This window comes from Lethenteron reissneri, chromosome 33, assembly GCF_015708825.2.
Source record: "Lethenteron reissneri isolate LAM-NWPU_2019-01 chromosome 33, ASM1570882v1, whole genome shotgun sequence".
In the NCBI taxonomy this organism is placed as follows: domain Eukaryota; kingdom Metazoa; phylum Chordata; class Hyperoartia; order Petromyzontiformes; family Petromyzontidae; genus Lethenteron; species Lethenteron reissneri.
In genome coordinates, this window is record NC_083811.1 from 2,664,794 (window position 1) to 2,681,637 (window position 16,844).

The 16,844-nt window shown below is 51.3% G+C and overlaps 1 protein-coding gene across 1 annotated transcript in view; it reads left to right on the forward strand.

The window, feature by feature from the left end:
- CREB3L1 (cAMP responsive element binding protein 3 like 1) overlaps window positions 1-16,844 on the forward strand; it is a 58,358-nt gene that overhangs the window by 14,825 nt on the left and 26,689 nt on the right. Inside the window, exon 2 of the mRNA XM_061564254.1 lies at window positions 13,892-14,084. Coding sequence (XP_061420238.1) covers window positions 13,892-14,084 — 193 coding nt within the window. The remainder of the gene's footprint in view (window positions 1-13,891; window positions 14,085-16,844) is intronic.

Sequence of the window (16,844 nt, forward strand, 5' to 3'; positions counted from 1 at the left end):
TTTTAACCGTCGGAGCAAAGTTGGCCCTGGCGTTTCACGATTGCTGGGTTGCCCCAACATTGTAGAAGACTGACACGGGGCAATGTTTGTATCTTCGGCACTGGACTTGCACTCTTGTGAAATGTCGACGCAAGCATCTCGAATTGCTATGGGTGGAAGGTAACTTGGTGAGGGTTCACCTCTGCTCCTAGCAGCTGATCGCTGAGCGGGTGGGCGAGAGGGGGGGGCGAGGGGGCGAGGGAGCGATTTGGATGGAAACACTGTGAATCATTTATCAACGGAACCCTCTCGCTATCGGCCGGCTACGGCGCTGATTGCTCCCAGGGCTCCACGTTTGTTGTGGCTCCACCATATGGGGGTCCCAAGTCCCTCCGCCAATGAAATCTGGCAGTTCGCCAGCGTTGCCATTGATTCGCGGAAGCCTGACCCTGCTGATGGAGACACGGGATGTCGAAAACCGGTCCGGAGTTTTTACGGCTGGTATGATGCTCTCCCACGACGCTGTTTTGCGTGACAAACAAAAAGATATTTAGCTTTTTTTGACTTTTTTTTTTGGAGAGAGATGTATGAAGGAGAGAGAGTCTCTCTATCTGTTCCGCCATATGGGTTCAGTGTGTGCGAGTGGCGCTGCCAGTTGAAGCTGTGCAGGCTTCCCTGGGCTAGAGGCGTCTGGACTCTTATTTTTTTTTAATGACGTAACTTCCACCGTAGTTTCGTAAGAAAGTCACTTCTTTTACAGGCCTTTGCTTTTAAGGCCCGGATCTACGGTGGAAATTTGACTCTGTGCGTGAGATACATTATGAGGTATCTTGAATATTTCATAGCGACATGTAAGTATGTTATGTATGTGTCCCTGTGTCCAGCGTTTTAAATCTCACCTGGTTTTCAACGACAAACCCAATCCATCGTCTTGCGATGCAGCTGCGTTTGAGACGCCACGCAAGTTCCCAAATCGTTTTGTAATTTTAGGGCACTGATCAATGGCAATGCATTGACGACGAGCAGCGCCGATGGTTATGGGGTTGAGCGGTGGCGCAGTGGTCGGCGACCATCGCTATCAACCCGGCAAACCCCTACTTCAATCCCCACCAATTATGGCTAACGCGAGTGGTCAGCTGACCAGCAGTGACGAGCATGGTGAAGTATGGTCAAAACAACCCTGTGGGAAGTCCTTCATCCCGCAGTGGATTGGCAAAGAGCTGTGAATCATTATTTGTAAGGCCCACTGAGTTACACAGCTAAGAAGCGACGTGACCATAAATTATAGCTCTACGAAGTGGCTTCTCATCATGTAGAAATGTATAGCAGCCAAATACTCTAAACGCATGTTTATAAAATGTGGAGGGGAAAACCAAAGGACCCGGAGGAAAATCCACACAACCACGGGGAAGAACACGCAAACTCCAAATATACGGGCGTCAGGGTCGGTTTCGAACCCACGACCTCCTGCGTACCAGGCGAGGTAGTTAACATCTCGCCACTGCGGCGCTGCCTTGTGAAAATTTTTCCGGTAACGATTGCCCCCCGCGACGTTGCCACGGGGAGCGCACCGGCCTTTAACGCCGCCACCTTCTGTCCGACACTGGGCTCACGGAGGCGAGGTGTAAGTGTAAACACGGAGGTGGCCGAGGGGCTGTTGACGGTGGGTAAATTGCGCGACCGTGTTTGTCTGGAAGGCTCGAGAGTGGCGGTTGGTTGTAGTCCACTGACAGACTGCCAAAACGCTGTCCCCTGTGTCGTCGTTAAATGTCCCTCTATGATCGACCAGTGGCGGAGTTCTGCAGCGATGCGTGCACACCCAGGTCGGCACGCTGCTCTCTCTCTCGCACCCGGATCCGCTGTTGACGTTGTCGATTTGCCTTTTGATGAAGTTTTTCTTGCAGAGTTTGCCAGATCATTTCTGGGTTATCTCTGCTCTCGGGGACGGTCTGACTTTTTTTAGTCTTTTACAAACAAGGACTTTGTAATTGAGCAGCGGAATTTGTCCCCTTCCGTGCAGGTGACCTCGATCCAAACTTTCACCAAGGTCACGAGAGAATGACCGTTTTTTGCTGAGGTTGAGATGAAGACAGTCATCAAAACAAAGTCATTATTTTACAACAACCAAAAAAGCGCACCCTAAACAGATCGGTAATTTCAGATGGGCAACTTGTTTATTGAGTCTGGCGCTCGTGCGTTGGTAGCTCGTTTGCAGAGGTTTACGGTTCAGCCCAGCGGGCCACCCTGGTAAACACTGCACGTGTTTTAACCATAATCGCACGCCGTCACGTTTTCACAGTGGATATTAAAACTCCCCTGCGAGGTTATAAAAAAATAGAAGGCCATGTGTGTTGGCGTCACAGTACAAATATGCCAAACCATAAAATGACTCACGATATGTCTAATTTGCCTACATTGGGCAAATCCCACAGGGCAACATCCTCACCTCCTGGAAGACTATAGCTGTCTGTGAAACATGGCGCCTTCATGTTAACCCTGCACCATAAGAATGGCGCGAATACCGATTTAGCACGGTTGGCTACGTACGGTGCGAAAGAAGTTCAGCATATGTACATGCAGTAAGGCATCGGAATTTTTTGAGTGTTATCGCTCTGCTTGTGGGTTTTAAGTTCAACATTTTCTCGCGGCGGGGGCTTAAATATCGCCATCAAATCTACCATACACTCGCCAAAAAAAAAGTTCTTACAATCGACAGAAGCATCACCGTACTTGATGCAAGCATGATACTTTTGGGGCTGCATTTTTTTTCGATTAGAGAAGGTTTTCTCGGGTTTGATCGCATAAATATAAGAAAAAAGTACATGTCAATATTATATATTTACACAATCTAACCCAAAAACACAAAAAATATTATGGATATTGCTCGAGAAAGCCTCCGTGTTAAACTGAGGAGAGGCATGTTTTAGATTTCAAGAGGAACCTCGTTATGGTTGGTGGTCAGGCTTGGATGATTGGACTCAGCCTGCTAACGGTTCGCAGTTTTGTAACGTGGTCAATGATTCTTTGTTTGGGTGTCACCGGAGACGCAGAAAGTTTCGCGTTCATTCTCACCAGAGACCGTACGGCGTTGAAGGAATAATATTTGGGAGCGTCAAATGTTTTCACGTGGTCGCGGCATGCCGCGGCCGCTGCGCCGCGGTGTTTTGTCTCGCACGTTCACCTCGTACTCGGCGATCACCGTCTAAAAATGCCCTGAAATCAACCGGCATTCTCCATCCTGTTCAAACGCAACCTTGGACAAACTTACGATTGCCACGGTCACCATTCCCAGATTGCGAACTCCGTTCCAGTGCACAGAACCCACAAGTTGGAATGTCCTCGTGATCGGCCTTAATATTCCACATCTACATTATTTAGTCGTGTGTGTGTGTTAAGGCCATGCTACAGAATCACCTCTGCCACAATTTCTATGAATGCTACGTCTAAGCTTCGTCAAAGTCAGAGGCTGTGTATGCGGTTGATTTACGTGCCAGGATTTTATAATGCTGTTTTTGATCTTGTCTTTAATCGCTTGATTTTTGTTTATGCTATTTACAGAAGGTTCGGCGTGGGCTTCATATCAATAATTTATTGTCGCTTTTGTGCTGTTGTTACTTTGCACATTCCCACCCTCCAACGTCCTGTAGCTGACACCACTGCCGACAGTGTAGGCCTTTCGTCGTCCCACAGAGCAGATTGGCTCTGTGGGCCTTACTGGCTGTAATGAAGCCGGAGTCTGAGTCATGGGAGGTGTGGAGTCCAGTGGCCGTTGGTGCGGACATTGGACCACAGTTTGTAGTTTAAATGTCTTAAAACGAGCGCACGTTTGACATGGATCCTGCTGAGTCCGATTTTTTTTGCTTCTTCATAGAATAAGCAGAAAAGAGACGGAGCAAACGCAGCGTCTTTGCATGGCATCTCATAATTCACCTCCCCCCCCCCCCCGTAACCACCCCAGCGATTCCACAATTTGTGGTTAGAATTGGGTTAGTTAATCATGCTGAGCTGAAGTGCGTTACTGCTGCCTCCTTCCAAAAGTTTCGCCGGCGTGGAAGAGTCGGCCCGAAGTACCCTCTCGAAGAAGGGGTCCCTTCAGGTACCCGCCTCGAGTGGAGGCCCCTTCCGCCGGCGGTGGCGTGTGAGCGAGCAATTGCAGGGCCGCGCCTCTACCTTTCCCTACTCTCCGACACGTTAAGCCGTGGCAATGAGCTTCGGCGCGCACGGCTGTCCGGCACACGTGTTTCTGTTCACTTGCGAATCGATACGTTTGGTAAACTTGTGAGGATGCGGCATCAGGCTGTTGCTCCCCCACCCCGAGGGCTCCGGTTTTTATCAATGCCGGCTCTCCAGGGCACGCCTGGCTTCTGGATCGACTGCATTCCCTTCAAAGGCCTTGTCGCGTAATGAGGGGCCGCGCGTCGTAAAGACGGGGTCTGGGGGTTCATACTGGGGGGGGGGGGTCAGGGGTCATCACATGTCATGTGGTACCACGTGCTCAACCCCCACCCCCCCTGCCATATATATACTTGTTCTCTTTTTGATCTCCAAGCGGCTCGCCCTTGCCCGTTCCGCCCCTCCCCGAGGCACCCTTGAGGTTGTGCAGCCGAGGCCTGCTCCCCCGCCGCTTGGCCCCGAGGCAGCTCTCGTCGTCCAGAACTCCCGCCAGCAGCGGCCGCCTGCCCGGAGGATCGCTGCTGGGCGCAGGCCTCCCTGTTGCGTGGGGTGCGATATGCGCCAATTGGGTGCGCAGTGACGGTTTACTGCTGGCCCAGGAGTTTGTTTGCGTTTCCAACAGGGCCGCCGCCAGCTTGAATGTGTTTTGAGGAGAGCGGCCCTGAACTTTTGAGAACGGGGCACGGTCCAAGCAAGCCTGGGGTTCAATCCCTGGCCAAGGCAATCACAGTGCCGCAGTGGCGATCGGTGTCTGCGCCGCATGTGGGGCCTTCCTCCTGGCTTGGCCTGGCCTCAGATTGTGTGGATGGCGCGTGGTGCGAATTGCTGGGAAGGCAGGAGTGGCTGGGCCGCGAGCGACGTTGGCTCCAGCAGCCTTAGTGAGGATGAAAATGGAGTGCGAGTGTAGGTCAGGTGTGGGTCGGTGTGCGTGTGTGAGACAAAGGATTTGTTGGTCTTTGTGTGGGTGCAAATGAAAAGCATCCGGGTGTGGTGCTGGCCTCACCACCCCCTCGTGTGTCATGTCAGACTTAATTTGTGCTCACTCACAGCACTTGCCCCAACAGTTTGTATTGCTATACGGGGGAGGGGGGCGGGGGGTGGGAGGGGATCTCTGTGTAGAGAGTCGAGAACGTCGGCACAGTGGTTAGCACTTTACGCTACGAAAACCTGGCAATCTGAGTTTGATTCTTGCCCCCCTGGGCAGCATCAGTGGCCAATGTTTTGTCCAATCCCTGGCCTCCCCTCGGTGAACTCAGCCTTAAATAAGAGCACCGACAAAACACGTGGCCGGGCATGGCGCCGGCCTCATCGCACCCCCTCGTGTGCCATGCCAGCCTTAATTGTTGGTGGCTATGCGAGCACTTGCCCAAAGCCGGCTGTAAAGCTGTGGATGGATGGGTGGATGGTGAGGACGGAGGTGGGGGGAGGGATCTTTGTCGTGCGTGCACCCATGTCCGGTGCACATGAAGACAACGTTTGTGAGTGAGATCGTAGAACGGAACCCTCAGTGCCGACGAGCAGTATTTGGATGCCATAAATGTCCACATGATAAGCCACTTCGTTGAGCTATCATTTGTGGCCAGGTGGCTTCTGAAAAAGAGCTGTATAAGCTGAGCGGACGTTACGGAGTATAAAAAAAAAGTTTATTATACTTTAGCTTTAGGCATTGCAGGAGCCAGTGGCATCGTACGCAGAATGCAAACAGCACGCTCAGACGGGCAATTGCAAAACGATTCACTGGCTTTGCTCTGTCTGTCCGGAGCCGTGCATGCATGCCCCAGGTTCACCGCAACAGATGTTCATCTTCACCGACACGCAGTGGCCTCAGTGTGGTGGCTTGAGTTGCCGCTCTGGAGACCGGAAGATCGTCGATTGACGTTCGGCCCTCCGGGTTGACGATGCCAATTGGTCGTTGATCTTTCACCGAACACAGCGGAGCCGGCGAGAAGGCTGCAACCCGCATGACCGAAAAGCGTGGGGGGCGAGGGCTTCATCCGGCAGCGGATCAATAGTAAAGGGCTCGTCACGTAGATGACAGGTGTCGCAGTGGCCGGGGAGTGTTCACAAGGCCGCGCGGACGTCTTACTTTTGACTTTTTTGTTTTTATTCAACCGAACAAAAGTCTTCGGCGCTCGTGCGTTTGTTGCTGCCGGGCTGGCCCGGCAGTCGCGGACGATAAATAATGGCGGTGGTTGCTTTGCTCGCTTTGCACTTGGGCACTTGGCATCTGAATGCAATTAACCCACTAAAGATTAGCACATGCCGAGGAGCAGCGTGTAAAGTCCAGGAAGTTTCGGGGGGGGGGGATGGGGGGGGGGGTGCCTTTGTAGGATATCGGACGGATCGTGTGTAAGGAGAAGGCCACGTCTGGCAGCCATGCATCTTTTCTTCACAACAATGTGGCCGGGACTCCGCGGGCGATCAAGCTGCGGAGCTACGGAGTGGCCGCTAAGTGGCACTCCGATTTCTCGTGGCGCTCCATGAGAAGCCCCTTGGCGGGTCTCCGGACGGAGGAATTGACGGGAAAGGTCGCATCGGTCTTGGCATCGGCCCAACGGGCTTTTATCGCGACATGTCAACGGTCGGATGACCCAAGACAGTCTCCGTCTCCGAGAAGCGTTTGTGTCCGCTGCGCTCTCCCACGCGTGATCAGGCTGTGCCGCGTCTCGTTCAGCTTGGCGCCCGTCGTTTCGCCGCACGTGCTGGGACCTTCTTCAGGCATTGAACTGAAGAGGGCAGCTGGCTGAACAATACACGGTGCAACCAGAACACGCACCGGAGAGCCGTACTGCAACACGATCGCGAAAACCTGCGCAGGAAAACCTATGTACTCTCCAATACACTGGTGTGCTGAATTAGTAACTAATTGTCACATTTTGTTTACTTGACAAACATGACTAATTGGATCTGTCGGGTGGTGGCAGGTTTAACGACACATTTATAGTTACACAATCTAACCCAAAACAACCTCTGTTATGGACCTATGCAGTAGTTAGTTTTTCTATCGCTGTGTTGTATTTTAATTTGCAAAAAAAACTCGGCACACTTTGAGCCTATGAAACGAGCGCATTAAAAATCAACGGTGTTTTTTTCTTCATTTTGTCAAACCCGTGCACGGCAGTAACGATTTAACACCAATCCAATAAAGCCCACGTACTGCAGTCGCGATAATGGAATTAATAAAAGGTGTGTGTGTTTTAAGCGTTAATTATTACGATCAATAAAAGGGCGAGCGTGAAAAACGTCCCCGCATCTCGGGGTCGGATGCTCGTTTGGCCCCACGTGCTCATTAGTGTCGGCCATGCGGCTCACTCCGGAATATATAAAGCAGATAATTTAATTTTCTATAATTAACTTGTGTTTTGACAGTGCTGAATGAGATGGCTCATTTACCGACAAACACGTTTTACAAGTTGACGTTTGTGTTAGGGCTGGCTGTATGTAGCAATGTTATCTTAAAAAGTGTGCTGGAGGTACATTTGAATGGTTGCGACACGGGAGGGGGGTGGGGAACAGGAACATAAAGTGCAAGGGATAAGTGCGAGTCGGTGTCGTGAAAGCCAGATAAAGCATGGCGACACGTGTACGAGTGTTGACCAAGGATCGGCCATCGTTGATCCAAGGTGGCAGCTGTTTTGCTGGCATTATTTTTCCACTGCTAGATGAAGGCCTCCCGATGCGTTTTGATCACGGGAATCGTTGAACCATGCTCCGCGCCGATCACTGCCGGGTTGGTGAAGGAAGCCGCGCCAGGACTGGCTGCGATATCACTTGCCGCTGAAGTTAGCCATAGCTGGGACTCGCTCTCAGGGCGCTAAGTTCACAGTGCGGTGCGCGAACCGCTGCCACTGCTCCGCCCCTGCTGAGAAGGGTCCACGCTGGAAACGGACCACAACGTTGTTCATGCCCTTCCATTGTTCGCCAATTTTCCAGGTTCCGCATTCAAGCGGCCGCTCTTGAACGGCGCGGCCTTTTCGGTGTGTGCGTCGCACGGCAACATTTGACGACGCCTACAAAGCCAAGCCACGAAAGAACAAAAATCGTTAACCGAGCATCGCCGCTCCCTGTTGCAGTAAAGGCCACCCTCTGCTCTTCCCTGTCGAGCGTCGCGGTACAGCCCTGAGTCTCGTGACCTCATGGGGGTCAGAGCGGAATGGGCCCCCCCCCACCCCCCCATTAACATGAGTTCCTCTTTGTGCGTAAATTCGGGACTGGGGAAAGGCGGCTAGACAGCGTCGTTGAGTGCCGCCGAAGGGTTTTCGCGGTCGTGCCTCTCACCTTCGGTGTGGGGGCCGAAACGTCGTCGGACTTCGTGCTGAGAGCGCGTCGGAGAGAGAGAGAGGGAGGGAGCATTCGCCCACCACTCCTTTGCTTCTCGCTCTTGCGCTGACCCCTGGTATGTGACCCCACGCACGTGAACTAAACCCGGATGCTCGGAGCTGCAGTAAAATAATAATGCGAGGAGCAATAATTAAATAAATGCCTCGGCCGGGTCCACATCCGTGTGCCCAAAGGGTGGCTGCTATTGATCCCCAATCAGGATGTGCGGCTTCTGCCATCGTGAGCGTTGTTCACACAGTGCGGTGGACCGTGCCTGGCACTCGCCCCCCCCAACCCCCGCCCCCCACCACGCTATTGTTCCTCGTCTCTCTGGAGTACGCGACTCGTGTTGTTGTTCTCGGGGGCGGGGGGGGGGGGTGTAGCCCCCCTTGTCGTATTAACTCCTCCCCGCCGTGCACACACCCAGGACACCCAGCCACCCAGCCGCGGTCATTGAAGATGCACGGATTGGGAGTGAAAGGGACGGCGGAGTTCTGGGGAGGCGGGGATTGTGGGGTGTAGCAGACTACTCTGTCTAGGAATCATTGCACTTTCGCCAAAGCTGCGTTGTGCTAAGAGAATGGCGAAAATGCCAAATGCACGAATTGTTATTCTTATCGTTTGTTGTTTTCGGAATCGACTTCGTTTCAACCAGGTTCTATCTCGGTCAGCTACCCAACAATTATATTAGCACCCTGCACACCACATCCAGTATGCCTCTCGCAGTGACCGATACTTCAGTCGACCGGTGGCCCAGAATATATTCGGTTAGAAATGTAGGCCTGGTTATCGGAAACATCTGTAATATATACGAAACATCTGTTCTGTCTCCATAAAAAAAAAAAATTTCCTTCGGCCTTTTCTCTTTTCAGACCAATATCCAGCAAAGTTTATTTGGAGCGAGCAAACTTTGGGCCAGGTTTTGTCCGCCTGACTCTGCTGATAATGCTTCATCTCGCGAATTGAACGTTGCTGGGTTTGCCGGATGTTATTGGTAAGAGCACTCCATCGAAACGATGGTGGGCAGGGGGGGGGGGGCCCTGTTCAACCATCTCCTGGTCATGAGGAGATCTACTCTTGAGAGGAGGGGGGGGATAAAAAAGAAACATCTTAGCCGGCATGGAACTTTTGCCGTAGTAGGAGTCGTCATGGCGGCCGCGTTAGCGGCGGCGAGGAATGTGGCGTTGGCCTGAGATCCAAGCCCGGAGTGTTGTGCTGTTGACACTGTGGCTTTTTCCTGTAAATCAGTGTGCAGAACTGAGCCCAGTAAATAAAGGGTGACCTCGCCTCTGAGTCCCAAAGAACTCTAAAAGGACACGGGAGGATAATGACAAAGCCAAAAGCCGTTGAACAAAAAGCCTACTACAATGGAAACATTTTCCTGGCTTATTTGTTTAGACATGTCATATGCAAAGAACCCGTTTATAGAGCGCATGAAAATGTCTACTTTTACATACAATGTTCAGGCGCTGCGTGATGAATGCAGGCCACCTGAATTTGATGACCAACCACGGATAACATCAGTGGTGCGCATTCCGTCTCGCATGACCCGGGGACCTGCGGTGTTGCTGACGAGATATGACCCTTTGACCTATGTCAAAAACACCTTGACCTGAGTTTCAACCGCGCCGAATCTTTATGGCGTTTCGGAAGCGGTTTTCTAAACGCTCTCAAAGAGATCCGCGCCGTTCGTCGGAGAGCCCTTCAGCTGCTGCTGCTGCTCGGTGCAACGTTTAACATCCTCACCAGTCTCCTTCCCAGTGCTTTGTGTCAAATATTTCTGCTTCGTAGACTATTTGACTCGAGGCCCAAAGACGAGTCCGTGCTGCTTGGGAGAGGAATTCCTGCCATCTGAGCTGCGATCCTCGGAGGGGGTGGGGGGTGGAGGGGGGGTGGAGGGGGGTCAACGCAAATGCAGTGGGATTCATTCCCTGGTTGGGTCTGAGCTCGTCAATGCAGAATGCATCATCTTGGTTCTTTCGGTAAAGTCACGTAGAAGGGAAATAATAAAATAATAAAAATAAAACATTATAAAATAATTATTATCATATTATATTATTTTGTTATGTTTTATATTTATTTTCTTTATTTTATTATTTCCCTTCTACGTCACTTTACCGAATAAACCAAGAAGATGAATCCCTGCAGTCACGAAAGCTTTAAATGGAAATTCATCCCTGCAGTCACGAAAGCTTTAAATCGAAATTTAACGCAGAATGCATCAAGACGTGTCCATGCCAATAGTCGATAGTAGGGCGTCAGCGGTGGTGGTGGTGGCGGCAACTGTGGTGGCTACACTGCTGCACGTTGCTGCCTAAGATGCAGCACAGTGGAGGCAGCAGCAGCAGCAGCAGCGAGGGTTGCTGGATCACCGCACAGATGTTGTTGTTGTGAAACTCCCTTCAGTTGGGGGTGGCCAAGGTGGGGGAGCCGTACCCTGGCTCGCCAGGAGAAGGCGGTACGGCAAATGCGGACTCCACCTGTGATGGAGCAGGATAGAATATTGCCCCCTCGCACACATGGATTTTCTTCGGGTATTGTAGTTTCCTTCCACATGTCAGCACTCATTAATCGGCCGCTAACACCTTAATATATAGAGGGTTGCAGAACTCGGGTGATTGTTGGCATGGCTGTTGCCTTTCCCGCTCGTCTGTGGCTCCTGATGGCGCCTCTGAGTCTTCCTCTCTCATTGAGAGCGAGGACCGACTACTGTGCTGTGAAGAAGGGACGTTGACTAAAACGTCACCTATTATGTTTATTTTTATTTTAGGGCCACAGTCTTATTGGCAAGTGTGCTGAGTTTTTTGGTATTATAGAATGGATTGCAGCAAGATTGAGAGAATCACTTATGAATTATTCGTGCAGAGTTATATGAATTGAGTCAACGAGACTGTAGAAACTGGAAAAAAAGGCCATGAGATATCATTTATATCGATCCACTGCTTTGTGAATGCTTCCCGCAGCTCTACTCGTCATGTTGATAACACGACCATTCTTCGCCGTTGCCGGTCAGCGTGGGTCGGTAAAAGCGCTGCGTCACCGCTCCCATCGGAGAAACGGTATGAGGTGGGGGGGGAAAAATAATGTAACAAAAATGTACCCCGTCGATCCTTCTATCCTTGAATCGAATCACGATCCCTGAATGGCGCCAATTCATGGAATCCCCCAGTGGCGGTGATGTTTGGCGACGGGCCACGACGGGCGGCGGGGGTGAATCGATGCGCGCCGAGTGCGCACTAAACCCTCGGCGCGTCTCGCCCGCGTCCGCGGGCTGGTGGGTAACGACGGGGAGAAGGCTCCCTCGGGCGTACGTCAGTGATGCTCGCCATCCATTCGGAATATCCCAGTTTCGGCAGGGGGGGGGGATGGCAAATACTGCTGCTGTTAGTGCAGCAGCGACGACAGCGTTGCCGGCTGTGGAGGGATGCGGGGGGAGCGTCAGGGGGTGGGTGGAGGGAGAATTTCAGACGTAATTGCTCCTTTCTTTGCTCGCGAAGCCGGTCGCGCATAACTGGGGGGCCCGGTCAATATATTTCAAGAAATTGCAGTAAACCGACTAAATGTTTTGCCTCTTAATAAGTGCCCTCTATTGAGCAAGTCCTACGACTTCTGTGGAAAGTCGGATAATAAATGGCCAATAGGTGGGGTGGGGGGGGGTGCTGGATTGGCCGTGCGTGTGAGAGCGTGTGCCTGGACAGCACGGTGCAATGAAATACAAATAGCCACTGTGGACGATGGTGCTCAGTGTGGAGGCTTCACGGGCAGGCGGTTCGATCCGCGTGGTGCCCAGAAAATGGCAGCGTTGTGAGCGTGAGCTGGCAAGGTGTGTATGTGGAGAGTGTTGGTGCAGCGGTTAGCACACTGCGGTTAGGAACAGAGCGACCCCAGTTTGATTCCCGCTCATGACCACCAACACCAGTGACGATTATCTGGGCCTCCCTATGTTGATTCCGCCTCGAATGATTACCTGGCGCGTTGTGTAAACAACGGCACTCACCACGTCGTGTGCCGTGCCGGCCATCGTAGGCGCTCGCTTAACAGCACTTGCCCCAACAGTTTGTGAAGAGTATATAGGGGATCCTTGTCTTTGTGGTGTGTGCGTGCGCGCATTCGAGGTGGCGTGGGTTGCGCGCTGCACTACAAACCCAGAGGCTTGCGTATGTGTCCCGGACACGGCCAACATCAATGGAAAGTGGTTTTCAGAACTCTGCCTGAAATGAGTGCTCGGTGTGGCTAGGGGGGGGCGGTCTTCCTCCAGCAGTAGATCGATTGTAGCCGATGGCGATGATGGTGCGATTTGCAAATACTGTACCAGTAACCGGAGGCCTAAATGCTAATTACACCCATCTCCTTACCGGTCGATTTACGACGGGGGTACCGATTTTACCGCGTACCACATTTACGACGTTCATATAATGCCACTGGTAGATCGATTTTACGACGCAGAAACGTGACTTGTACGAGTCGGTCTAGTTTGGTTGTCCGCCTCGTGATGCCGGTTGTAATTGGTGGCGAAACGTCGTACTCAGATTGTAAATGTTGTGGATTTGCTCTCCAACACACCGGTGTGTTGTACTAGAAACGAATTGGCATTGTTTTGTTTACGTAACAAACCTTAATAATTGGCTGTGTCGGGTGGTTGCGGGTTTAACGACACATTTAGATTTACGGGATTTAACCCCCCACGAAAAAACTTATATTATTATCGGTCTGGTTTTTCCAACGTGACTCGGCTGAATTGAAGTGGAGGAGCTTTCGTTGTTCTCAAGTGTCCTTTGTGGATTTTTATCTCGTGAAACCCTGTTGAAGTACGGCCGAGAAAAGGGAAAAGCGCGTCGGTGAGTGACGTTTCTCACTGTTTCTGCTGTCTGTGGGGAAAAAAGTGGGTCCGGTTTTAACGACGATGACGACGACGGGTTTCCGGGAATGCATCGTCGTAAGAGCGGGGACCACCTGTAACGTGCCTTTGTGTGCACCAGCTGTGCCCACTCTGACCCGGTTTCACCGCTGTATGTAAACTAAACTATGAAACACATTTTTATTTTATTTTACCAGGTAATGCCTACTGAGCTATACAGCTCTTTCTCATAAGTGACCTGGCCACAAATGATATCTCAACGAAGTGGTTTATCATCACGTGGACATTAATAGCATGTTAATTCTAAATGTGGAGGGGAAAAACCAGAGGACCGGGAGAAAAGTCCATGCCACCATGGGGAGAGAGACACGCAAACTGCAAATACAGGGTGACCCAAAAAAAACGGGCCCCAACTCTAATAGGCCCCGTGTGCACGGGCCCCGTTTTTTTTGGGTCACCCTGTATACACGTTTCAGGGTTGGAATTGAACCCACGACCTCCTGCATACCAGGCGAGGGAATTCACATCTCGCCACCACCCACCCCGTTTCCCCTCCACCAGCACCTGTCGGAGAATCTGGAGGAGTTCTCCCAGGACCTCTTCAACACGCTGTTCGAGGACCCTCTGCTGGTGGACAAGAGCATTCTGATGGAGGTGGACCTCACCCCGGCTCAACCTCACATCCAGGCAGAGCACAGCTACTCTACCCCGCAGTCTCCGCTCGCTCCACTCAAGCTCGACGACTTTGACCAGGGTGAGTCGATCGGGCTGGGAGGGAGCCTCCATCCCCCCCCCCTTGCTCGCCACTGACAATAGCCGTGGCTGGGTTCAGAGTTGCGGCGCATCAACCACCGTGCCACTGCTCGCTGCAGCGCCAACTGCGAGGGTAGCTGCGATAATATCGAAAGGACTATATACATCTCCGGGAGCTTCCCCGTGGTCCTTGCAAGCCTGCAGATTCACTCCCCGACTCTCTCGGCTGGTTTTGGCCACAAGATTTTACTGCTTGGGACCTGGCCCAGGGAATGCTGAGCCAGAGTTCATGGAGTGCCCAGAGTAGCGGCTGCCATGTGGCTCTCTCCTGGAACCTTGTGAGCTTATAAAGTAAGCAAATTCCTCATAATAAAGTTACACTGTAATTTTTATCTCCTACCATAGCAAACATGCAGATTCAATAATATGATATGAATTTTAATAAAATAGAATATGGTAAAAATCGAATAACTTGCAGCCCCGTGTCGGGCCACTGCTAGAAAAAAGTCACCATGCCGGGTCAGCCATGGGTGGTTGTGTGAACATATTTCGCCACTCTGGTTCAGTGCTGGTTGTCGAGGGCAGGATGGGGTAGGCCTAGGACCGGTTCGGATAATCGGCCGTCACCGATGTTAGCTTTGGCCAGGAATTCAACTCGGTTCACTGGGTTCATAGCACGGCAGGCTCGGCACTTGAACACTCCTAAATAAATTTCGATTTAAAGCTTTCGTGACTGCAGGGATTCATCTTCTTGGTTCTTTCGGTAAAGTCCTACTTACGTGACTTTACCGAAAGAACCAAGAAGACACTCCTAAATAAACAACACAGGAAGTTAATTTCATTTCAAAACGAGGCTATAGTTTTATCCTTTGCAGTGACATATTTAGTCGATGTAAGCGAGAGAAACTAAAAGCCCCCCAAATTCAATCGTGAGCTAAAACTTTCCGAGCTGGCGATAATGCGATGGAAAATAACTATCTGTGCGGCTTTTTTCGAGTGAAGCAAGCGGAATGTTGGCTTCTAATCCTGCCCACATGTAGGCCTGGCTCTGAGCAAATAATTTTATGCTTGGTGGGATTTCAGTTTGAGAAAGCTTTGATTGGGGATCTCATTATTCTTGGCACGCGGGCACGTTGTCGGTGTCGGCTTCAATTGTGCAGGCGTCGTTTGGCCTCTGCTCCACACGTGCGAGCTCTCGGTTGAACGCTTTTAAAGGAACCGGTTTGAATTCGGCGTTTTTGCTTTTGGCGAGAGACGAGAAGAGATGAAGATACCCCCCCGTGTGAAATCAACACAGATCAACAAAACAACTAACACTTGTTTTGTTGCTGCAATGTAATTTAAAATAATTTTATCACACATCTCATGTGTATGCTATTTATAATATTAGTGGACTGTGTGTGTGTGTGTGCCAGTATTGGGCCAATCGTGTGCAAAGAGTCCTACTTAGGAGACTTTTTTTGTAAATGGGCATGCACACTCACACAAAAGACAAAGATCCCCCTTGGAGCCTTAACATACTTTTGGGGCAAGTGCTGTTAGCGAGTACATATGAAAGGCGGCACGACATACGAGGGGGGAGACCCACACGCACCCGCTAAATCTATTCTACATTCAAATACATATTTAAATACTGCCCAAATCACGTTCATTCAAATAAGTGTACAATGCCAATTATTTACACAGGTAAGCCTGGCTGAGTCTCAAGACTCTTTTTTTGTTTAAAGGAGGAATCCAGATACATTGGGATGCCTGGCCAATTCTGTGCCATTTAATAATATGAGGGGGCTCCCTCCCCTTACCCCATGGGCACATAGCCTCGGGCTTGTTGTCCACGGAGCAACTGTATCATCCCTTTCCCCTATAGCTTGGTCTTTGTAATTGGCTCTTGTTCAATGAAAAAAATTTGAATTTTTTTTAAGTGAAGGGCTGATGCTTAACACCACCTCACCGCGTTGGCACACCGATTCATTGCAACTCCTTCAAGCAAATAATTTAATGCCAAATCGAACGATTCATCGCCATTGGCGTCGCCGCCATCATGATCATCGTTATCTCTGTAAGAAATGCCACCGCGTATGTGTAAAAAAATATATATAATGTGAAAGTCGTGGTGCTGATAATTTAGTGGATAATAATTGGGAGGAGACGCCGCCGCCGCCACTGAACCGGCGCGGCACAGACACGCGGGCACGCGGAGTGCTGCAAAACCCGAGCTCCCCCCGCTGATAGCTCTCCGTCGCCACGCTCGGCCAACTCCACCGAAATTGTGCCGCCGCTGTGGCCGGCTAAGAAGCGAGCGAGCTCTCTCGCAGTCCCGCACGGCCAAGCTCCCTGCCCCGTGCAGCACGAGCGTTTCTGGAGGTCCAGGGCACTTTGCATCACCGCCGCTCAACCTGCATCATATTCTTCGGTGTGAATACAATGTCCCGCGTGTGCGGGTCACACCCATTGCTCTTTTAAAAGGCCTCCGCCGTGCCCTTTGTTTGTTAACGCCTGTTCAGGCGTGACGGGGCCCGGGTGCGGTTCTCGTTTTCATTTTTTTTTCGTTATCGAAAAAGACAAAGCGTCGGCTACGCGGGGGCGTACCTGCGTGTCTTTACACAGCCTGCACGTTCTCGTGTTTTCATTTTTTGCCTCATGGGAGGTTCACGGTTTGGTGGGCGCTGTCTTTGCATAACCGGATTTGCGTTTGAAAGAATCTCCCAGGAAGGACGCCGCACCTGGCAAGAGCGAGCGAGCTCGTGCCGCGACTCGGTAA